The sequence below is a fragment of the Pinus tabuliformis genome, chromosome 3_2 (genome assembly GCF_031772625.1).
Source record: "Pinus tabuliformis cultivar Carrire ecotype Pingquan chromosome 3_2, CPIR1, whole genome shotgun sequence".
NCBI lineage: Eukaryota > Viridiplantae > Streptophyta > Pinopsida > Pinales > Pinaceae > Pinus > Pinus tabuliformis.
Window position 1 is genome coordinate 128,006,917 of NC_142302.1, and position 24,833 is coordinate 128,031,749.

General features: G+C 39.4%; 2 protein-coding genes across 10 annotated transcripts in view; one reads left to right on the forward strand and one right to left on the reverse strand.

Annotated features, from left to right (window-relative positions):
• The window catches only part of EMB2191 (Cytidine/deoxycytidylate deaminase family protein), a 118,095-nt gene that overhangs the window by 55,297 nt on the left and 37,965 nt on the right, over positions 1–24,833 (reverse strand). For 3 of the 9 annotated variants that reach the window (XM_089415912.1, XM_089415914.1, XM_089415915.1), the window contains exon 4: positions 3,788–6,851. In XM_089415912.1, coding sequence (XP_089272038.1) covers positions 6,123–6,692 — 570 coding nt within the window. In that variant the 5' untranslated portion in view covers positions 6,693–6,851 and the 3' untranslated portion in view covers positions 3,788–6,122. Of the gene's footprint in view, positions 1–3,787; positions 6,852–6,963; positions 7,088–7,150; positions 7,185–7,319; positions 7,705–24,833 lie in introns of those variants that run through there. The other 6 variants (XM_089415919.1, XM_089415918.1, XM_089415913.1 and 3 more) reach the window with 5 other exon arrangements.
• Positions 239–4,917, forward strand: LOC149180136 (uncharacterized). The gene is made up of 3 exons (XM_089413781.1): positions 239–2,961; positions 3,084–3,173; positions 4,822–4,917. Exons 1-3 carry the CDS (start codon positions 2,215–2,217, stop codon positions 4,915–4,917), a joined length of 933 nt encoding a protein of 310 aa, XP_089269907.1. The 5' UTR covers positions 239–2,214.

Consider the following 24,833-nt stretch of genomic DNA (forward strand, 5'->3'; position numbering starts at 1 on the left):
ATGTTCAGTGTTGCACGAAGCGCCCCCCCCCCCCCCCCCCCCCCCGGATCGAAGCTCCGAAGCGCGCCCCGTACGGAAGCGCCTAGGAAGCGCCGTACAAAGCGCGCTTCGGATCCATGGAAGCGGCGCTTCGGCATTTTAAAACGCTTCCTGGAATTTCCGAAGCGCCGGCCGGAAGCGCCACTTCCATGGCTCCGAAGCGCGCTTCGTACGGCGCTTCGGGCCTCCGAAGCGCGGCGATTCGGAGCAGGAAGCGGCCGCTTCGCGCATGCTTCCGTACGCTTCGGCGGAAAGGGGCGCGCCCAAGGGAAAAAAAATAGTCTTTTTTTAATTTTTTTTTTAAGTTATGTTCACTCAACATTAAAGGGGTGGGTTAGGGTGAGGTTAGAGTGAGGTTAAGGTGAGGAATGAAAAGAATAAAGCCCCCATTCATTCCTCATTTTCTCACTTTGAGTTTATGAGAGTTGGAGAAGAGAAGAGAGGAGAGGAGAAGAGAAGAGAGGAAAGGAGAGGAGAAGAGAGGAGAGCTTGGAGGAGTGAAGAAGGAGGAGCTAGGAGAAGGAGGAGGAGCTTGGAGCAAGAGCTTGGAGGACTTCATCTACAAGAGCTAAAGAGGTAAGTTCAAACCCCAAACTCCCTTGTTTTTTTGACAATTTTTTTGTATTTTTCTCCTCCCTCTCCTACTCTTTCCCATTGTTTCTACTTGCTCCTTTATTTACAGGTTGCCGTTGTCCACCACCTATATCCATATTCCAAGATGGTGTTCTTTTGGCTTCTATGTATCATTCCACTCTTGGTTTTAATGACGGCAAAGGTGAGGAATAGAAGGGAAGAAACAGAAGAGGACATTGGTGATGGTCCTAATAGGAGTGACCCAATGTATGATGAGGAGGAAGGGTTTGAAGAGGAAGGGGATGAACTTGAAGGGGACACTGAAACACAAGATGGGAAAGCTACATCAACACCCTTGTGGAACTATGTGACCAAACTTGATAGGGGAAAGGGTGGTGGATCTTACAAATTTGTGTGCCCTCATGGTTGTCATGGAGGAAAACCATATTGTGGTTCATATACCCGTCTGAGGAGGCATCTTTGTGGGGTGCTGGACAGTGATGAAAAAAAGGGTTCTGTGGGGGTACAAATTTGCCCAAACATTTCAACTGAAGAAAGAAGGAAATACATCCAAATAGAGATGGCTGCACAACAAAAAAACAAGAAACAAAAAACTCATTCTGAATCAAGTGCAACCTCTAAATTTGGTAGTTGCTCATCTCCTCATGGTACTTCTGCAAGCTCTGGAGGTAGAAGAACAATAGGGGATTTCCTTAATGTTGCTGGGAGGGATGATGTGGATGGAAAGATAGTCCGTTTTCTTTGTGCTTGCGGTGTACCATTCAATGTGCTTCGCTCTCCCTATTGGCATGAAATGGTAAAGGCCATCAATGAAGCCCCAAAAGGATAAAAGGCCCCCAACTATGAGAAAGCTAGAACAGTGTTATTAGAAAGAGAAAAAGCTAAGGTTCAAAGAGCTTTGACACGTTTTACAAATGAGTGGGTAGATTCTGGGGTATCCATTGTATCAGATGGGTGGACAAATATTAGAAACCAACATTTGATAAATGTTCTTGGTGTTTCTTCTAGTGGTGCAGTATTTATTGCATGTCATGACTCCTCCTCCGTCACTGCATCTGCACAAAACATTGCAGATCTCCTATTGAAATCAATCAAAGGTGTTGGTCTGAATAATGTGGTTCAAGTGATCACAGATAATGCAGCAAATTGTAAGGCAGCAGGAAAAATTATTGAGCGTACTCATCCACACATCTTTTGGTCTGGGTGCCTGGTTCACACATTGAACCTTTTGATGCATGATATTGTGAAACACAAAGAATGTGGGTGGATTGCTGAGGTTTACAGGAGAGGGAAGAAGCTCATTAAATTCATCACAGGGCATACAAGGGTAAACTACTTCTATGGCACTTACTCCAAGTTGCAATTGCTTAAAATTGCAAAGACAAGATTTGCTAGTTATTACCTCACCTTTAGGCGGCTAGTGAAGGTGAGACAAGCTTTAACTAATCTGGTGTGTGCTGAAACATGGGATGAAATAACACTGACATAGATGGTGCTAATGCAGTCAAGGACACTGTTCTTGACAGTTACTTTTGGGGACAGGTTAAATATGTTTTGCAATTCACCAAACCAATTTATTACATGATCAAGTTTGCAGATTCAGATCGACCAGTAATTGGGGAGGTGTATGAGCAAATGGATAGCATGTTGGGGCAGATTAAAGACATTGTTGAGCCTAGAGATATCACCTTGTACAATTATATTCGTGTAGAGGTGGAAAACCGATGGGAAATGCTAAATGTTCCATTGCATGCATTAGCATATGTTTTGACACCTAAATACTATCATCCATCATGGCTTTCAACACCAGCACCTGGGGGGGGAAGTAGGAGAAAACCACACCAAGATCAAGAGGTTCACAAAAAATATATGGCTGCATTGAGTAAATTAATCCCTGATGAGGAGGAGGCTGCATTGGTACGGAGACAGGTGAGCAACTATACGCTCAACACTAGTCCATTTGGGAGCATGCATGCAATTAAAGATCGAGAGACTTTTTCTGCTCTTGAGTGGTGGAACATGCATGGAGGGGGTACTCCACTTCTACAGAGTTTGGCATTGCGGGTGCTATCACAGGTGGTAAACACTTCTTCTGCAGAGAGGTGTTGGAGCGCTTATTCTTTCATCCACAGTGTTAAAAGGAACAGGTTGAGTTTAGACCGGGCAGAGAGCTTGGTTTATGTTCATTACAACTTGCGATTGTTGTCCCATTACTGTGAAGATGCAAAGTCTAATAAAGACTTGTTGATTTGGGACAAGAATCCAGAGGAGCCCAATTTGGAGGATGGAGTGTTGCGACTAGAGCAATTAGAGGATGCTCTTATCCAGGTATGTCCATTGTGGTATGAATTTTCCAATTTTCCCTTATAAAAGCATTTCTCTAATTCATGTTTTTAATTTTTTTGTTAACTAGTGTTTTTTTTTTGCATGAATTTTTTGAGCGATTCTAGGATGATGATGACCGTGTTGATATGCCACCACCCCCACCCCCATCTGGTCCCTTGGTTCCTAGGTTCCATGGTTCAACACCAACAACAGGGGTTCTTCTTCATCAGTTTCAGTGCCACGACTTCCACAGTCACCATCTTCTTCATTGCCACCACGTGGAGGCCCGCCACCACGTTCTATTCGTGGTGGAAGGAGGAGAGATTAGTAGATATATTCACAATCTACTACTTTTTGTCATAGATTACTCATTAGACTTGTAGACTTGTGAATTTGAATTTTGAACCTTTTTGGCTTGGCGGTGACCAAGTGACATATTTTGTAAACATTATTATTTGAATTTTGGACATGACAAATGTTGACAGTTGCTCACTTGCTAGATAAATCATAATATGCTCTATGTTTTATGTTTTATAATATGCTTAAATGTTTTATGTTTTATAATATGCTTAAAAATTTGATGTATGTTTGTAATAGCTAGAATATAGATGATTGTTGTACATACTAGTAACTACAATGGAATCATGGATGCCATATCTATCTTGATTTATGCAAAAATATGCATGTTTTCATGTCTTCTACAATTAATTTGGTATTTGGGATGTTTGTTTTGAGTATAAATGCAAAAAAATATAAAATATATATATATATATAGCAGACGCTTCCGCGGACGCTTCGCTTCCTAGATTTTTGGAAAATGACGCTTCGGCGTCCCCGCTTCCAAAAAACGCTTCCGCTTCGCTCCCGCTTCATGCAACATTGATCATGTTCTCAGGGCTTTTAGGCTTAATTAAGGTAAAGCACTTGGTTGCCCTAGTATAAATAGGGAGTGCTTTCCTTCTTTTAGATCATTACACATTGGAGAGAGATCAATTCTCTTAGATACTTGTCTTTTTCTCTAATTTGCTATGGAGCACTACTTGAGTGACTTCTCTTGGAAGACTTTGAGATGTGGGTGGTCCTCTCTTCATGGATGATTATTGGTGAAATTTGATGATACATGCTATTCAATGTGACTTCTTCTATCTAGTCTATTGTTGATGGATAAAGGTTATTAAGTATCCACCATGGTTTTGTTGGTATTTTTATCTCTTTATTTTTCTTAAGCAAGATTTTTCATCATATTCTTTAAGGTGACCTTAAGTTAAGCTCTGTCCCTTATAAAACAGAAGAATGCTAGGGTTAGAAGTCTAGAGAACACAACTTAGTCTCCCTTAGTTCTTTGAAACCACATCCATCTCCTTTCTTCCAAATTGTTACTCCTAGACTCCAACAGCCCTAGATTGAGAAAGGCACTAATCACATCTTTGAAATCCATTTTTTTTTTATTTTAGCGTGAATTAGGGCTTAATTACAGAAAAATCACATTATTTCACTTATATCTTTGAAATCCATTTTTTTATTTTAGGGTGAATTAGGGTTTAACTACAGCAAATTCATATATTTTCAGCATTATTTGACTTGGACGTTATTGTTCTAGGGTTAGATGTTGTAATTTCAGCATTCATTGATTTAGATGTTACCGTTCTAGGGTTATATATTGTATTTTCAGCATTTATTGATTTAAATGTTATTGTCCTAGAGTTAAAAATTTGGAATATATTAGAAAAGCAAAAGTGTCATTTTAGGTGTACTTTCCAGCCATAAATTAGAGCTGACGTCTAGGGTTTTAACTGCTATTATAGGCCTTTTAAACTGTAGAAATTTATTCTAATTAATTTTCTTATTTATTGTTACTTTTAGCCCCCCATTTTTCCCTTTATTATCATGATTTCCAGGGCTAATTTTACTGTTGTTATAAACAAGTTTAACACTGCAATTTCTGATTTTACATGCTAATTTACTTCAGGAAAGTGTGATTTATAGATTGTTTGTGTTTGCAAAACTTCTTTGAGCCTTTATTGGTTGACCTAAGCCTCTAGAAGACCCATGAGACCCTTTGAACTCGAATCCAGAAATTACTTCAAAAATCCACCATCGTCCCTAATTGTTTGATCCCCTAGACTGATAGTAATTTCAGTAGAAACCTTATGGGGCTCTTGACTTAGTTTAAGGGGGCCATTTGATCCCTAACACTTACTAGGGAAGCCTCCCTTGTGTTGAATATCCATCCTTCACTAAAAGAAGGGAAGTAATTGCTGAGGTGACAATGGTGACACTCCCATTGTTGCACATAGTTTTAGTGACTCAGTGAAGCTTTACAGTAAAGTGCTAGATTTTATTGTAACAATACCAACTTGGAATTCCCAACATTAACAATATAACCCTCATCAATATCACCATTGTTGGGCCTACTCCGTCACAATGTAGAGCTCAAGCCATGCAAACTAAACCATCTCTACTCTTGACATGTGTGTGTATTGTGGATAATCCCACATGCATAACAATTGTGAGACAAAGGGGAACGCATTACCACACCAACAGCTTTGCTATTTCAAAAAAACTAGTTTTAGCCTTTAGGGTGCAAAATCCATAGGTTTATGTGATAGCAACATGCCTCACTTTGGTATTACTTTGGTATTAACATTCGTAACAGTATTGGGCGGCATGCTTTGTGGACCCTGTGATAGGATTTCATTCCAATAAGTACTCTATTGCGCACTGCTCTACACCAATTAGTGGTTGTTAATACATCTCAACCAAGAAACTAACCTTTTCACGACCTTCCTTTATCCAGTAGTCTTTTTAAGATATCTGCCCGCTGGGCTAAAAGCTATAGTAATTTCAAACTTGTAAAAGATTTCAACAAACAAATTATCCTCATTTTCCACATAAAGTAAAATAAGAATCCTCCTACTCCTTTGTTTCCCAAGACTATCAAAAGCTTTCTAGTGAGTGGCACAACAAAATTTTCAAATCCCTTTATTTTCATAGCTGCAATTTATTCAAAAATGAGGCCTATATATATAAAAGGCTTTTGCTAAAAATGGATAAAATGATCACGAAATAACTTGGAGGAAGCCAAAGATACTATCCTAGAGATATAAAAGAAGGATAATAATAACTATATTAAGACATGGGATGGTGAACATACAAAAGTGTGTTTATGTTGTTGTGATTTTGAGGGGTCTATGAGGCTTTGGAGCATTAGGATTCCCTTGACCATAGAAACTCCTGAGGAGAGCAACTGCCTCTTCTGCCATCAATCCCCCGACACATTTGAATCCTCCTCTAACCACCTCCTCTTCATTATCAGCACCAACCCCGCAACCTCCACATCCCTGTGTCTGCAGTGCCATCACTGACCCACAGCCCCCGAACCTATCATTATTACATCCGTAATAAACACTCCTTATCCCAACAATGGATAAAGCAGTTGCACACATAATGCAAGGCTCACAGGTTACATACAGCTCGCACTTCCCAAATTTTTGCGCAACTTGCTCTTGTGAAAGGCTTGCAGCCTGGCAAATGTCAAGTACCTTGTCAATTGCTTCCATCTCTGCATGTCTCGTTGCATTTCTCGTTTCATTAGTCCTGTTGCTCCCATTCGCAATTACTTGGCCATTCTCTACAATCACACAACCCACGGGGACTTCCAGGTGGGACAAGGCTACCTTTGCCTCGTCCAATGCTTTCTCCATAAATGCAATTCTTGTATCCAACCTATCCATTACTACAAAGACCAATACTCGGCCCCCTTCTGCCAATTTGATTATCTAAGCATCAATACATGTTCCATTTGGAACTTTTCTGTAGCTTTTGAAATTCCCATTGTCCATTTATCTTCTCCATGAAGCAAGAAACAAGCATGCTCCAAAAGGGCCAAATACCTGCAAAAACAAGGTAATGTTTAGCTTCCGATATAATACCTGCAAAACAAGGTAATGTTTAGCTTCCGATATAATACAAAAGAAGACTACCTACAAATACCCCATAACTTACACAGAATATATTATCTTTTGTAAATATGGAAGTTGTGCTACATACAATTGTCAAGTTCTGAGAATAAGGGAATAAGGTAAATAACTAAAACAGAACGGGTTGAAAATAATGTTGTCCAAAAAAACAAGAATGGAGGCTTGGTTATGCCCGGAATGAGACAAAGGAACGCCCTTGTGAGGGTACGTACGGTGTAAGAAAGTGGTGTCCCTCGAGAGGGCCACATCTAAAATAAAAGGAAGCCATGTTCAAAGAGTCTTACAACATAAGGGATAGCTTGATAAGTCGAATTGTTTAGTTAAAGCATGTTACTAAACCACCGGTTACAAGGTCAAGTTTTGTGAGTCTTTAGGACTTACCATTAACTGTTGTGATTTAAGAAGAACAATCAGAATATCAAGACGTATTCTGTCTCAACCTAGCAGGAAGTCATATTCTCCATTCACGACAGCCGGATTCGACCACTCACTGCTTTTCTGCATAATTCTACGGTTTAAGGGCTAGGGCTCACATCCCATTTGTTTTACTTACTCGTGTCCTTGGGTTTGCTTATTCTCTTACAGGCCTGGCTCCGCCGTTTGGTCATGTTTTCCACAGAAATGCACTCACCTTCTGCCGTTATTCCCTCCTAGGCTAGGGTTGTTTCACTTGCTTGTATCCTTGGGCCTTATCCTCTTACAGGCCTAGCCTGTAACACCACTTGTTTGCTCATTTTTATATGTGTGTGGTGTACTGCTAGCGCGCGATCCATGCATGCGTTTAGGGGAGGAGCAATATAGTTGTGTTTATTTTTAATGCTATTTCTAGTTTATCGAAATTATATGAGTTAAAAGAAGCAACACTTCGCTAAAGTGTTTTTCTATGGTGTTATGGTTTACTAATTCTTTCTAATTGGTTTTATATTTCTAGTTATTGAACTTAAACGACTCAATATGTGAGAAGAAACACTTTGTTAAATATCTTTAGAGTTATGCATTTCCTTGGCTTTAAGCACTTAGATACCCATCAGTGACCAAAATGAGATAGTAGTTTATGTGAAAGCAACACTTCCTTAAATAGAGGAAAGTTAAAAAGACTTAAGGGGTGGTCATTGAAAGACTTTCCTCGGGCTATATATCCTAGAATATATGTCATTTACTTTCTTTTGACACACTACCTTTGTTGACTCATTGCATGTTGTGAAGATAAAGAATGAAGGAGGAAGGTTGTGGACTTTTACACTTCTTCTTGGCTTCAAATATACCATAAGGAGAAAATTTCACAGCCAATACGATGTGAAATGAAGCAAAACAGTTAGAAACACTGGCTCTTTTCAGTTCACTAGATTTTGACTGAATTATTGTCACCCTTTTCTAACGCAGAACGCATTATTTTTCATCATTTCCATAGAAGAGAGGTCACGCACTACTTACACCTATCGCCACCTTCAAGGTGTGGTTCTTAAAGATTCACAATTAAAGATAGGGGCCTCTAAATGCACAAAGATTTGGATCATCAATGGTTCTAGACATCTACTATGAATATAGCACCCGCGATGAAGATGCTCATTATATATGTGCTAGACCAAAAACAAGAACATATCCTACCCCAATTAGTGCGGCTTTTAAACATTCGTATTTTGAAAAGGGAGCCTTTAAGACCCTCACCGATCCTATCCAATAACTAGATCTAAGATCTATGGTGCAGACAAGCCCCATGCTCAAAGTTTTAGGATCCTAACTACTCTACCAATGCAATTTTAAAACTTAGGAGAGTCTTCGTCTCTAATTTTCCCAGTGCTTGAAACAATGAACCCTCAACACCATTATTAAAGAACCCCGGGGAATAACATGTCCCAACCTCCCATTGATGGAAACCACACTCTATCTCATGGCATTTTTTAAGACAAAGGAGAGCTACTCGTAGAGAACATTATATGAAATAAAATTTAGGTAGGTAGGTACAATTTTGGGCACAACATTAGGCTCCAACTCGTGGACATCGTCTCTTTATGAGGTAAATGAGAACCACATACCTCGAGGAGAAGGAGTAGACCAGAACAATGTTTTACAACTTGGGCTATGGATTCATGATCTATCTATTAGGAAAAAACATCATTCAACTACATCCTTATTATAAAGATAGACAAGGACACACTATGGAAATAGTATACAACTTAAAAGAATAAGAAGTCATATCTTGCTATGGTACAAAAATTGGGTGCACTCTCAAGATGTAAAGTGTTTTAGACGTTTCCCATTTAGAGGTAAGTCTTGAGTTGGATAAAAAGAAAAAATTAATCTTATAATGTCATCAATTAAAAAATAATTGAGCATCAAATTCTCAAACTTTTCATGCTTATCGGAAGTGTTTTAGACGTTTCCCATTTAGAGGTAAGTCTTGAGTTGGATAAAAAGAAAAAATTAATCTTATAATGTCATCAATGAAAAAATAATTGAGCATCAAATTCTCAAACTTTTCATGCTTATCGGGCCTTTCATGCCTCTTATCCCAAAGAAGTACCAAATCCCTTAGTTGAAAATCTCGAGGCATGGCCTTCTTATTGAAAACTTGCTTCATCTTCTAATGGTAATCCTGAACCCTCGTATGGACCTAAGCCCTATATTCTTGCATTGTCGTCAATTGATTAATTATCCTTTTAATCTTGTATGGCTCCTCAACCATGTCTTGCATAAGATCATTACTAGTAACTCGAGTTGAAATGGGAGAATGACATTTGCCCCATAAACTCATTGAAAATGTGATTTCCTAGTGGCCCTCTTAGCACATATTTGGTCAACCCAAAAATCAAACCTCAACTCGGAATCCCATGCTCTCTTTTTCTTAGTCGTTGTCTTCTTAATAATCCTAATTCAAATTTTGTCAGAAGATTCTACCTAATCGTTCCCATCTGGGTAATAATTAGAGGAGTGAGACGAGATAATTTTGTGGTTATGAAAAACTGCAACCAAGTAAATGGCCCTGAAATATTGAGCATTGTCAGTCATAGTCTTCAATGAGCACAAGAATCTCCTCCAAAAACCTGGTAACTATTGGAATATTATCTTGCATGGTGGGAATGGTTTTCACCCATTTGGTTAAGTAGTTATTAGCAATCAAGATCCATTTATGACTATCATTGGAATTTGACATTATCTCTTCAATGAAATTTAGTCCCCATTGGTAGAATGGCACCTCATCTTCTACTAGTAGCTTAAAGGGCACTATGTGGATCTTTTTCTTACTAGTGAACCTTTAACATTCTTAATAACATCATATGAACTTATACATATCAGCAAATACAATAAGGCAAGAATAACCAAAGTTAAAGATCTTTGGTGTTGTATCTTTACCGTCATAGTGTCCCTCGTAGACACCATTGTGCATATGCTTTATCACATGCTCAACCTCATCTTCCACCATCTAACTCAACAAGAAACCCTCAAAGTCCCACTAATACCATGATCGATCTAAAGTACAGTACTCGATGGTCCTATCTTATTGATATATAATAGAACCTTACCCATTACTAATGAAATGACTAGTCATGGTCCTAGTGAAGCCTTCTTCTACCAAGAGAGATAACAACCTGGCTTTTTGATAACAAATTAGGTAGTCTTATTGGTGACAAAGAAGTGTTATCAAATGTTCTCTAAATTGCTCTACGACATCCAATTTATTTGGAGGTGTATTCTTAGGTGTTATTAATGTTCTTAGCTTTTGAATGTAGAATGTGGGTTCATCAATAAGAAGGTGGGAGAACCCTTATTGAAAAGTTGGGGCCCTAATATCAAAGGTGGGTGAAACGAGGATCACCTACTTTACATTCACTATAGATTATCTACTTACCTGTAGGAAATATACTAGTAAGTCCTTTACTAGGCCTAACTAATAGACTATTTTGACTACAAGACTCACAGGTTACACAAAGGGGCAATCTAGAGAGGTAGTTATACTTTAAGGGGAATAATAAGGGGTACAATCATTAGTGTTGTTGTTATGTTATAGGTTAAGGTTGTTACCTTAGTGTGATGGCCCCTGATTAATATTACCTCAATGTAAATAATTATCATTATTTAAAAGGCCGAGAGAAAGGGACATGGATTCTAGTTGCTTGGGGAGGGAGACGGCTTGAGGAATTGGTGAAACTAAATACGTCAACCATGATTTGGATGACAAGTTTAATGGGATGACTATGCAATAAATTTAACTGAAAAGAAAAGGATAGACCCATGTGTCCTTTAACTCTAACAACAAGCAAATAGGGAAAAAACATTAAAGTAGGAATGGGTTGCATTGTCCTAGCAGGTTGACTATGCGAAGCTTTGAAAACGATAAACAATTGGTCTATGGGGTAGGGCACAAAAACAAGTTGATGGGCAAGAGCAGAGAAGGCATTCACTCTCTCCTGCATGTGTAGTGGAATAAACGCACAATGGTAAGCATTGGAAGAAATTCCACCAAGGGATGGAGGTGTGAAGAGAGAACAACGATCGACATCATAGTGATTGAGCTCTGAAAAGGAGGAAACAATTGAGGAACCATGAGAGAGGCTTGTTGGGTGAAAACATTATAGAGAGCAGGGGCTTGCCTAAAGGCTGAAGAACCCAGTGGAAGCTTGTGGATTGAATGACCTACTAGCCAGGAAAGAAACAACCAAGTACTTGGGGAGTTGATAAACCACTAGGTGTTGACAACATTGATGCTCGTTCTCACTAATGAGCTACATGTTAAAAGCGGTTTATATGCTCCTATAGTAGCTTATCCATTAATGAACCTTCCCTTGATGTGGACTCTCTTCTCTCGAAAGTGAGTTGAGACTCACTGTACAGTGGTATCCTAGGATGGGAGTTAATCATGTATGTATAGTTTAGAAGACTAAGTAGAAGATTATGTAGTTGGTGGATGAAGGCAAAGTGACCTTATCACATCCTATTTCAGTTGTTGATATTGGTTAAGTTTACTCTCAAAAGCACTCCACCTCAAGCACTGGAATTTGGCTCGGGGGTGAAAACTACAAGTAAATATGGTTGTAGCATGTCTAAGGTTGGGTGGATAGGTCCTAACCTCAGTTGTCGGATCTCTTATAAGATAATTATTCTCTTATGCCTTGTACATGAGATTATTATGTCTTTATTTATTGTGCTAAAATGATGTCATAATAATGTTGAGGAGTGTTGTTTCCTGCATGAATGAGGAATCTCAATGTCTTGTGTGAATATTTTAAGGAATGGTTCATTTCCTATGGATATATCTGAACTTGAAGTTAGCATATGATTTCCTAAGCATGAAGATATGTGAATCTCTGATAATGATTAATTAATTAATTGTAAATGCTTGGATATTTGGCCACTATGTTGATGAACTATTTAAGTTAACACCAAGGAATGTCACTTTCTATGTAGAAGTGTTTTTTAATGTTTTTTCTTAGGAATGGTTAATCTTATGTCCATCGTGAGCCTGCAAATTGGTCTATATGGCCTATGTGTGAAGAGATAGATCAATATATGTTAATCAAACAAATAACTACATTTAAAATATCTTGGTTACTCATGGTTACTAGGTCAATATCTACCCATAAGCTCAGGATACACGAGCACACACACACACACACACAATATGTATATCTTTGCTTTGCAGGAAACAAGTTGAATTGGGTTGAGTACCTTCATAAAGCTCGGAAGGGATAGTTTGGAAGGGCTTGCATATACTGGTGTATGTTTATATATTATGTGTTGGAGGCTTGGGCGAAGGCCCTTATGCGCGCATTAATTGTTGCCAAGGGTGGGGCTGGAATCCTTAAGACTGGAGTGTAGTATTTCAGAAAGAAAAGGGTTTGAACCCTTTTGAACCTATGACCATGGGTGGTGATCAAGTGTTAAAAAGGGAGGAATTCAGGTTGTTAATGGGTAAGCACTTGTACTCTTCCATGTGTCCTAGAGGTTTGGTACCCCGAAGGTTTCGATGGGAGGTTGAGCAAGTCCCACCTAGATTAAAATGTTGGGACGAAGCATGGTGGGCCACTATACGGGTGTGCATATCAATTAGGCAGAAAGCCCAATTTCCATATAATGTGAAAGTTATGAATTGTGAGGCTTCGAAGACTTATGTGGGACCCAAGCCATATGGAGGATGTGAAAATGGATGACGTCGCCTTGATGGTTAGGACCGATGACGTCACCTTGGACCCCAGACCTTGAATGTTTTGGACGGGAGCATGGGAGAACTCTCGGGATTTAATTCCTAAGGTGACCTGGTGTGTGGGGTTGTTAAGCGGGGTCAAATGTCATGAGGCATCAATTATTTTACAATCAAGGGGATGGATAGATTTATTGCAAGTGTATATTTCCACGTGTCTTGGAAGGTTGACCTTGACAATTTTAGCAGGGAATAGTATTGGAACTTACTGAGATTTATTTTCAGGGTGACGTGGCCATAGAGAGCCCACACCTGCATACATCGTGCACACACACACATGCATATATACATATACATTATATCTTATGTTATAATTTGAATTCATGAGCTGTAGAGAGGGGATAATACATGACCCCAGTATGGACGGGTCGACAGTTAGGGTAACGCTACCATGTGGCAGTTCAAGATGATGTGGCACTATCTGATAGACCAATCTTTGAATGGTCATATCTTTCAATCTGAGAGTCAAATTCAAGCAAGTTTTCTATCATTGGAAGGGTCTCGATGAGACAAATGCAACAATGTTATTCATTTTACTTTTTGAAGAAGTTGTAAGAGATCGAAAAATTTAGACCTCATTTCCATAACGAGATCTTGGAGATCGAGTAAGCTTAGTATCTACCTCCTTCTACCCTTAGTTGGGGCAAGGGATAGTAGGGGGTATGTTACAAGGTGGTATCAAATCTTCCATGTTCAACACTTGGACTAGATGGGCTCTATTATAGAAGAAATGAGGACGACAGTTCAATATTTGAGCTTTGGAGAACAACTGAGGCCTTAAAGCCTTATGATAAGTGTTAGAAACCTATTGTTGTGTGAATTGATTGTATGTACTAATGATAGATATGATTTTATTGATATTGATGTACCAATTGAGATGTAATGCTACAACTAGCTTTACACTAGCATATTTCCAACAGCAAGGCAAGGAGATAATGTCTATTATGTATTTGAACTTTATTTAAACCTAGCATTTATGTGTGTGTGTGATAGGTCAAAGACTGCATAAACAACAAAGGATGGTGTAGTATAGAACTAAAGGACCAAGGATTGAATTGCAGGATGGTACAATATAGTTCTAACCAAGCACAACATTGGCGGGAAAAAAAATTAGTTGAGCAACAATGAGGAGCTAAATCTCTTGATTGGATGGACCCATTGCAGCTTAAGAGCTAAAATAAGGAGTTGTAAGGCTGGAAATGAAAGGCTTTTTAAAGAACAAGAGAAACAAGTAGAAGTCAATGCAGCCATGCTACAAATCCTATCAGACTTACAAAGGCAAAGGCAACATGTATTGGGCTTAGTCATAGAGATAAGTAGAGTCCTTTAGAACAAGAAGAAAGAACTAATGGGCAAATGAGAGTAGATTTAGAAACAGGCATGGGTTGTCAAATGAAAACATTGTGAAAGAAGGCACTCTATTAAGCACTCCTGAAAAGGATTTAGGCACCCACAAACTACAGTACGAGAACATTCACAAGAGGCCATGTCATCGTCAACACTATCATCATCACCATCATGGGAAAAGAAGGGAGAAATAATATGTACTGGAGGAGTTTAAGAAGGCAAAGCCTCCTACATTTGATGGTTAAATGAAGAAATCATAAGATATTGAGGCATGGCTCCTAGGGGTGAATAAGTTCGTTTGAATTCATGGCTACTCAGAGAACATGAAAGTGAAGGTAGCTACTTTCAGCCTAAAAGGTAAGGTAGATATATAGTGGGAAGATCTGAAAAATATAAAGGGCATAAGAGAAGAGGAATTGTCCTGGAAGGAATTTGAGGAATATTTTAGGAATAGGTATCTATTTGAGAGGTACTTTGACACCAAGGCTAAAGAGTTTTATGAATTCAAATTGGGACAAATGTTAGATGAGGAGTATACCACCAAATTCCTAGAGTTGTTGAGGTATGTTCCCTACCTAAAGAAAAACCAAAAATTCAGAGGTATGTTAGTGGACTTCCATAATCCTTTTTTATCAACCCAAGACATTATAGGATGCAATTCGAAAACTGAAGCACTGTTATAAGTAGTCCAGGCATAGAATTGAGTATAAATCGAACTAGAAATTCATAAGTAATGCCAAGTTTAAAGGAAAAAGGCAAAAAGAAACCAAGGGAACATGTACGGCCCCTGTTAATCAAGAATATCAATAGAAGTCCAACCTATCAGTAGAGGCTTCTCTACTCAGCCTATGGGGGAAGAAGCCAAGAGTTATGAGAAGGGCCCATATAAGTGTTGGAATTGTGGAGGGAATAACTTAAGGAAGGATTTCCCATAACACAAGCACATTGGTCTGAGACTCTACAATGCGCAGGAAGTAGAGACAATCAAGGACGTGGCATAAAATATACCCAAAATTTATGCAACAGTGGATAATCATCAAGCTAATCACCAAACAAAGATTATATAAATGGAATGTATGCTCTGTGACCAAAACAATTCAATTTTGATTGACCCTAGTTCAAATTTTAGTTACATTAGTCCCGCCATTGTTGAGAAATGTGCACTGAAAAAGGAAGTGCATACTAAGTCTTAGCTAGTTCAACTCACCATAGGGATGAGAAGGAGAGTAGACCATATCGTAAGGTGATGCCCAATTTAGCTAAATGGCATGTTAACTATCGCTAATTTCAATGCATTGCCAAATTTCAATTACATCAGTCCTACCATTGTTGAGAAATGTGCACTGAAAAAGGAAGTGCATATTGAGTCTTAGCTAGTTCAACTGGCCATAGGGATGAGAGGGCAGTAGAACATATTGTAAGGTCATGCCCAATTGAGCTAAATGGCATGTTGACTATCACTAATTTCAATGCATTTATACTCAGTGCATATGCCACATTGTTGGGTATGGACTAGTTGTATACACATAGCACCAAGGTTGGTTGTTTTGAGAAAACCATCGAATGCCTTGATGAAGTTGGAGAACATAGAATATTGCGGGGAAATCTGAAACCTACTTTTGTGAGATTGATTTTGGCTATGCAAGCCAAGAGAAGCCACATAAAGGGATGTCTTTTATTTGTTGTGCAAATATCTAGTAGCGCTGAAGCTAAATGCATTGTTGGGAATCCCGACAATGATGTTCTGAGGAAATACCCTATTTTAAACAATTTTCAGATGCTTTTCCTGAGGATATTCCTAGGTTGCCTCCCCATAGAGAGGTGGATTTATCTATTGAATGAATTCCATGAGTGTCTCCAACATCAAAGGCTCCATATAAAACGAGTACACCATAATTGATTAAGCTAAAGTTACAACTCAGGGAGATGATGGACAAAGGCTAGATAAGGTTAAGCATTATTGAAAATGCAGCAAGAAAATCTCAGTTTGACTTTGCCTTGTTCAAACTAGAGAAAATTCGAATTTCTATTTTAGCATAAATATTGGAGGTAGTTAACTGAGGTGGCATGTCACCTACCACCCAGTTAACTTAGTTAATTCAAGTTGGGGAGGCTTGAGTTCAGTTCAGTATGATTGATTGCTAATTTGTAGCAATTTATTTCAGTTAATTTGAGTTATTGTTAGTTAAACTAGTTCTAACTGTCAGAAGAACTAATGGAGGTCAAGTTGTGGAAGTGGAACTTCAACCACACTCAGTGATCAACCAATTAACTGATCAATCAACCCAAAATAATTGTTGCATGTAGAGAATTCAAGTTACCCAATTGAGATGGAGATTCCAAGGCAGTTTACTATCATTTATAACATATTCCCATGTGTACAGGTGGTGCATGCAGTCAGAGGAAGGACTTAGAGGAATTGCGCAATTCAATAGTGGGAAATTCCTAAATAATAGGGGTTAATTTCCTGGAGGAACAACACAAGGAAATAGGAGCTTGGAGGGCTTGAAAATTGGCTAAGTGTTGGCCAGAGTCATTCAGTCAAGTAGAGGGATAGACTATACACTTGCAGGGTGTGCTCAAGCTTGAGAAAGCATATGTATTTCATCTCTATTCTTTTATTAATGCAATACATATAGGAATGGGTTTTGAGCAGTGTCTTTCCCTTAAATAAATCTTTGTGCATGTGTGATGTTTCCTTTTGCATGTATGTGAATTGTGTTATATATGGTGAATTAACTTCCGTAGATCAATAAAGTAGCTTTAAGTCTTATGATTTAGTAAATTTCATGTGCAGTTTTGAATATCCACATTAATTTCTAAAAGCATGTCTCCATGGGGAGCACCATTTCTATTTGTAAAGAAGAAGGATGGAACACTTAGTTTGTGCATTGACTATTAACAACCGAACAAGGTGAACATAAAGAATAGGTATCCCTTTCCAAGAATTGATGAACTATTCAATTAGTTAAGGGGGGCAACAATCTTCTCCAAGATTGGCTTGAAGTTAGGCTATCATCAAGTGCACATTAAAGATGAAGATATCCATAAGAAAAAATTAGAACCAGACATGGGAAGTACAAGTTTGTGGTAGTGCCCTTTGACCTTACTAATGCCCCTGTAACTTTCATGTGCTTGATGAACAGTGGCCTGCACCCTTACCCAGACATATTTGTGGTAGTTTTTGTTGATGACATTTTGGTATATTCAAAGACCAAGGGGGAGCATGCAGAGCATTTTGCCACAATACTACAATTGTTAAGAGAGCATAAGCTTTATGAAAGTTTAGTTGATCGAGAGAAGGTTAAGGCCATCATGGAATGGCCAACACCTAAGAATGTGGCTGAAATTAGGTCCTTTGTGGGACTGGTAGGCTATTACAAGAGGTTCATTAAGAACTTCTCCAAAAATGGGCACCCAATTACTGCATTGCAAAAAAAAGGGAAGCAGTTTGAATGGACAACTAATTGTGGTGCAAGCTTCGATCAACTGAAGCAATTGTTAACTAATGCACTAGGACTAATAATTATAGACCCGAAAAAGGATTTTGTGGTCTACATGGATGCCTGCAAGGAGGGACTAGGTGGATTCTTAATGCAGGAAGGCTAAGTGATTTATTATGAATCACAAAGGTTAAACGAGCATGAACAAAACTATGTAACTCATGACTTGGAATTGGTTTCCATCATACATGTGTTGAAGATGTGGAGGCACTACCTCCTCCATAGAAAATTTACTCTAATGACTAATCATGGAGGGATAAAATATTTGTTTGATCAACCTAAATCAAATGCAAGGAAAGTTAGATGAGTGGTAACACTCTGTGAGTTTGATTTTGAGATTAAATATATTTAAGACAAAGAGAATAAAGTGGTGTATGTAGTCAGTGGGAGAGTTCAAGTGAACTATGTAGCAACCACGAGTTCCTATGGAATGGATCTGGAAGAAAGGATCAAAAGTGCGGGGCAACAAGAGGAAAGATACCAACAGTTAAAAGAGAAGTTGCAAGAGGAGTTTGAGAGTGATCAGGACAAGGAATATTGCCTCTCAGAAGGTGGGTTAATTAGATTCAAAAATATAATCTAAGTGCCAAATGAGGGCAATCTAAAGAAGTTGATATTGAAAGAGTTTCATGCAAAGTCGTACTTAGGTCATCTAGGTTATCAAAAGACACCTACAACCATCAATAAATTTTATTATTGGCTTGACCTGAAAAAGAAGGTGGTTTATTTCATCTCTAAATTCATATAATGCAAACAAGTAATGGAGAGTGCAAGCACCGAGATGGTCTATTGTAGCTTATATCCATTCTAGAATGGAAGTAGGAGTTGATTTCTATGGACTTTATTACATAGCTACCAAAGAATTCTAAACAACATGATGCAATCATGGTAGTGGTTGATAAGTTGAGCAAAGGAGCTCACTTCATAGTTCATAAATATACAAATTCAACTAGTGAGGTGGCTCAAATTTTTCATAAAGGAAATTGTGATATTGCATGGATTTTCCAAGAATATTATCTCAGATAGAGATGTCAAGTTCACTTCGAAGTCATAGAGAGAACTATTTGTAGGATTGGGAACTGAGTTGGCGTTTAGCACAACTTACCGTCCACAAACTGGGGAAAATTGAAAGAATGAGTAGAATTCTTGAAGATTTGCTATGGATGTACGTAATGCACCAACCAAGGAAGTGGGAAGAATATCTTCCACTTGTAGAATTTGCATACAATAATGAGTATCAGGAATCACTATAAATGAGCCCATTTGAAGCACTTTATGGGAGGAGTTGTAACACTCCTATTAGCTAGAATGATCCAATGAATAGGGTCCTTATTGGGCCTGATATGTTGAAGGACATGGAATAAGAAATGTAAATCATTAGAAAGAATTTAAAGGTGGCATAGGACAAGAAAAATAGATATGTGGACTAACATGGGGTTCATAAGGAGTTCCACATTGGGGAACAACTTTTCTTGTTCCTATGAGTTAGACCCAAGAAGAGTTCCTTAAAATTTGGGTCATGTGCCAAGTTGGTACCATGATTTTGTGGGCCATTTGAAGTACTTGAAAGGATAGGGCTAGTGGCCTATAAGCTAGCCTTGCCTCCATTAATAAGATTTCATGATGTTTTCCATGTTCCATTACTTAAAATATTTGCACAGGACACTAATCATGTAATTGATTGCTTTGTGCCACAGGGGGAACCGGAGGGGAGTTCCAATTGGAACCTCTATGCATCCTAGATTGGAGGCAACTCATGCTTTGGAATCAAGCAATAGACAAAGTCAAAGTGTAGTGGAGGCACTTTGGGCTTGAGGAAGCTATGTGGTAAATGGTTGACCAGATGCGGGAAACATACCCTTTTTTGCTTATTGGTTAAATCAAATTTAAATACATTGTAAATGTTGTACATAGATGTATGTATAAATCTCCATATCACTTGTGCTTGGTTTTTAAACATGTGTTATTTGTATATGGTTATTGAACAACCCCCAAGGGGAGGGGATTGTGATAACCCCTCGTTAAAATTTCCTTAATGTAAATAATTGTAATTGTTTAAAAGGATGAGAGAACGGGACAAAAATTCCAATTGCTTGGGGAGGGAGATTAATTGAGGAATTAGTGAAATTAAATACATCAACCATGGGATGGATGAGAAGTTTAATGGGTTGATTGTGCAATAAATTTAACTGAAAAGAAAAGAACATGCACAAGCATCCTTTAACTCTAACAACAAGCAAATAGGACAAAAACATTAAAGCAAGAATGGGTTGCATTATCCAAGCAGGTTGAGCGTGTGGAGCCTATAAAATAACAGATGACTTGTCTATTAGGAAAAGCATGGAAACAAGTTGACAGGCAAGAGCAGAGAAGGCATTCACTCTCTCACGCATGCGCAGTGGAAGGAATGCATAATGGTAAGAAATGGGAGAAATTCCTCCAAGGCGTGAAGGTGTGAAGAGAGAACAAAAATCGACATTATAATGATCGAGATTTGAAATGGAGGAACCAACTGAGGAACCCTCAAAGAGGCTTGCTAGGTGAAAACATTATAGAGAGTAGTCGCTTGCCGTAAGGTTGAAGAATCCATTGGAAGCTTGTGAATTGATGAACCTACTAGCTAGGATAGAAACATTAAGGTACTTAGGGAGATGATGAACCACTAGGTGTTGGGAACATTGGTGCTTACTCTCACTAATGAACCACCTAGTAAAAGTCATTTTTATGCTCCTATAATAGTGCATCCACTAATGAACCTTACCTTGATGTGGACTCTCTTCTTCTGAAAGTGAGCTGAGACCCTTTGTACTATGATATCCTAGAATGGGAGTTAATCATGTATGTAAAGTATGTAAGACTGAATGAAGCTTGTGTAGTTGGTGGATGAAGGCAGAGTGACCTCGTGACATCCTATTTCAGTTGTTGATATTGGTTAAGTTTCATCTCAAAAGCACTCCACCTCAAGCACTAGAATCTAACTCAGGGGTGACAACTACAAGTAAATGTGGTTGTAGCTTGTCTAAGCTTGGGTGGAGAGTTAGAGTCCTAATTTCAGTGGCCAAATCTCTTGTAAGATAATTATTCTCTTATTCCTTGTACATGAGATTATTATGTCTCTATTTATTGTGTTGAAATGATGTCATAATAATGTTGAGGAGTGTTGTTTCTTGCATGAACGAGGAATCTCAATGTCTTGTGTGAAGATTTTAAGGAATGGTTCATTTCCTGTGGATATATTTGAACTTGAAGTTAGCCTAGGATTGCTTGAGCATGAAGAGATGAGAATATTTGTTAATGGTTAATTAATTAATGGAAATGCTTGGATATATAGCCATTGTGTTGATGAAATATTAAGGTTAGCACTAAGGAATGGGACTTCTTGTATAGAAGTGTTCCTGAATGTTTTTCATATGAATGGTTAATCCTATGTCCATCCTGAGCATGCAAATGAGTCTAAATGTGATCCGGATTTAAATAGGAATGCAACAAATTATAGAGATAATCATAAACATAGAGATGCAACGGAAATAATACTTCATTTCATTAATGTACAATACAAAAATATGCTTACAAAAGAAATGGAAATAAACCAGCTAGGGCGATAGTAGCTTATCTTGAGAAGAGATGTGGCGGCTACATGCCTCTGAACTGCCTTACAATGAGGCTCAAGGGCCTTTTTATTATTGAACAATAAAATCAAACCCTAAACAACCAAAACCCTAACCCGAGGAGATGTAGCACCAAGAGTTTATGCGCCCCATTGGGTGAGTTGGACAACCAACTTCCCGGGGTCGCGACTTGGTCATATTATCTCCTTTTGACGCGCATGATAACCCGTTGGAAAGATCTATTTGAGGACTATGACGGAAAGGATGATTTTAGACAAAAAATCGCTGGCGTAGATTTCCAAAAAAAATTCGTTTAGGGCTCAAAATGGCTCCGGAAGTTTAGGACCCGAAAAACTGCGAAAAAATAGTAAATTGTGCTACAATTAAGGAAACTAAAAAACTGAAAGAAGCAATGGTGGGGGTCCAAGTGGAATTGGAGGGTGGCCACCAATATCCACCTGGATCATTCCTCCCACCTTAGGAAGCAATGGTCCCCATTGCATTGAGTTCCTCCATGAGATGAGGAAACTTCTGTTGAACTTGGTCCCTAGTGAGCCACTTGCCCTGGTGAAGGAGTTGGCCTGATTTGACAACTTGATATAGTTGGATATTCTACTGGCGAGTGTGCTTGATTTGTGCGTCCATGATCCAATCAGTTGTAGCTTGTTCCATGCAATCTGGATTTAACTTTGTGGGTGTGAGTTGTTCTGCAATGTCGGATGTGTCTAGTAATGGTGGAAAGTATGGCCGAAGGCAGTCCACATTGAACACTGGGTGCAGGCCAAGGAATGGGGGAATGCTGAGCTCAAATGCATTGTCTCCCACAGCCTTGGTAATGGTGTAAGGACCATATCAGAGTGGTATGAGTTTCCAATAGGCTCTGGTAAGGCGTTCATTTTGCAAATGCAACCAGACTTTGTCGCCCACTTGAAACTTGTGTGGCACCTGATGTTGATCATGTCGCTGCTTGTACTTGGCATTTGATTTCTCCATAATGTCATGGACCCATTGGTGAATATGTTGGATGTGCTCAATGAATTTGTTTGCCTTATCTGTTTCAGACTGGACATAAACCGAATCTGCATGAGTAGCTGCAAATGGCATGGCCACATCAATGGGGCATAGTGGCTGGAATCCCAAGCCCACCTGAAAAGGGCTATGGCCAGTCGGGCTGTGGAGAGCTCGGTTGTAGCTGTGCTGAACATAGGGGAGGCTCTCGTCCCATGTGCGTGGATGCTTAGAGTTGTACATGCACAAAATGTGTACGATCATCCTGTTGGCAACCTCTGTCTGGCCATCAATTTGAGGATGGAAGGTTGTGGACTTAGTGAGTTTGGTGTCCAGGATTGACCAGAGACTGGACCAAAATGTACTGAGGAACCTGCGGTACCGATCTGAGATGATAGACTGTGGGATCCCAAAGTGTACCCGTCAAAGAAGAGTTTAGCAGTGGCTTCTGCTGTGATATTCTTCTTGCAGGCCACCATAATGGTCATCTTTGAGAACCTGTCGACGACCACAAAAACATAGTCGTTACCATGCTTAGTGGAAGGAAGGCTTGACATGTAATCCATGGAGATGGATTCCCAAGGTCGACTAGGGGTATAGAAGCCTTGCTTCTTGCTGGTCGGTTTGGCAATGGCGCAAGCAGTGCATGATCTGATGTACTTCTCGACATCCTACAGAAGATTCGGCCAATAGAAATACTTCTGCAGTACTGCCACCATTTTCTCGACCCCGAAATGCCCAACAACCCGACTATAGTGTGCTTCCCAAATCATCTTGGCACGCTCGCTTGAAGGAACACAAAGGTGACCCAAGTGGCATAACAGGGCATCCTGGAGGTGAAAATCTAGAACATGCTGACCCTCCAAGAGTGTCTGGTATGTGTGGCCGAATTCTGGGTCACTTTTGTAGAGAAGTGGCCAATCAAAAGTCTCGTGCCCACAAGAGTTGAGCACGGTGGTTGACGCCATGATCGGTGGTCGACTGAGGTAATCTGCAACGTTATTGGTGTTGCACTTCTTATACTTGATATTCAAATGGAACTATTGTAGGTATGTGGACCACTTCTGATGGCGATCATTCTGCAATTTCCCTTGGGTCTGTATGAACTTTAGGAGTCGGTGGTCTGTGTGGATGACCATTTCCTTCCCCAAAATGTAATGCTTCCATTGTCGGCAGGCCTGCATAATGGAATACATCTCTTTGTCATAAGTGGGATACTTTCTAACTGTGTCTAAAAGTGTCTCACTGTGATATGCCAATGGATGCCCATGTTGAGTAAGGACTGCCCCAATAGCATAGTCAGATGCATCTGTCTTGACCTCAAATGGTTGTTGCAAGTCTGGTAATGCGAGCACTGGTGCTGAGCAGAGGCGATCTTTCAATTATATGAATGCCTTCTGTTGAGATTCAGACCAAAAGAATTTTGCTTTCGCTCCTCCCTTGGTGACTTGACTCAAGGGCTAAGTGATATGAGAAAATCCCAACATGAACTTGCAGTAGAAGTTGGCAAGATCTAGAAAGCTGCGAAGCTCTATGAGAGTGATTGGAGATGACCAATTCCGAATGACTTGGATCTTGGCTGGATCCACATGCACCCCTTGTTCATCAATAATGTACCCCAGATACTGAACCTAGGTCATGCCAAAGTGCATTTCTCCAAATTGGCACATAACCTGTGTTTCCGCAGTGTTTAGAGAACTTGTCGGATGTGGTGGAGGTTCTCTTCCCAACTCTGGCTGAAGATTAGGATGTCATCCAAGTATACCACTACAAATGAGTTGGTGAATGGCCACAAGATGTCATCCATTAACCTCATGAAGGTTGTAGGAGCATTCATCAATCCGAAAGGCATAACCAACCATTCAAAAAGGCTCTCCTTGGCTTTGAAGGCAGTCTTCCACACATCGGAGTGTTCGATTGGTGCCTGGTGATATCCTGACTTCAAAACGATCTTGCTGAAATATTTTGCCCCCTTCAGTTGGTCGAGGAGGTCATCAATTCATGGGATCGGGTACCTATTACGAACAATGATCTTATTCAGTGCCCGATAGTCAATATAGAGTCTCCAAGTCCCATCCTTCTTCTGTACCAACACGATCGGGCTCCCACAGGGCGATGAACTCGGACGAATGTGACCTTTCTGCAGCAACTCCTGAATCTGCCTCTTGATTTCATCGTTCTCCAGAACGGAGCGTCGATAGATTGGTCCTTTGGGCAGCGATGCACTTGG

Coding starts and splice junctions, on each gene's coding strand:
- LOC149180136 (XM_089413781.1), top strand. CDS start 2,215: ATGATCAAGTTTGCAGATTCAGATCGACCAGTAATTGGGGAGGTGTAT. Junction 2,962..3,083: donor TAGAGGATGCTCTTATCCAG/GTATGTCCATTG, acceptor GAGCGATTCTAG/GATGATGATGACCGTGTTGA. Junction 3,174..4,821: donor GTTCAACACCAACAACAGGG/GTTCTTCTTCAT, acceptor TGTTACTTTTAG/CCCCCCATTTTTCCCTTTAT.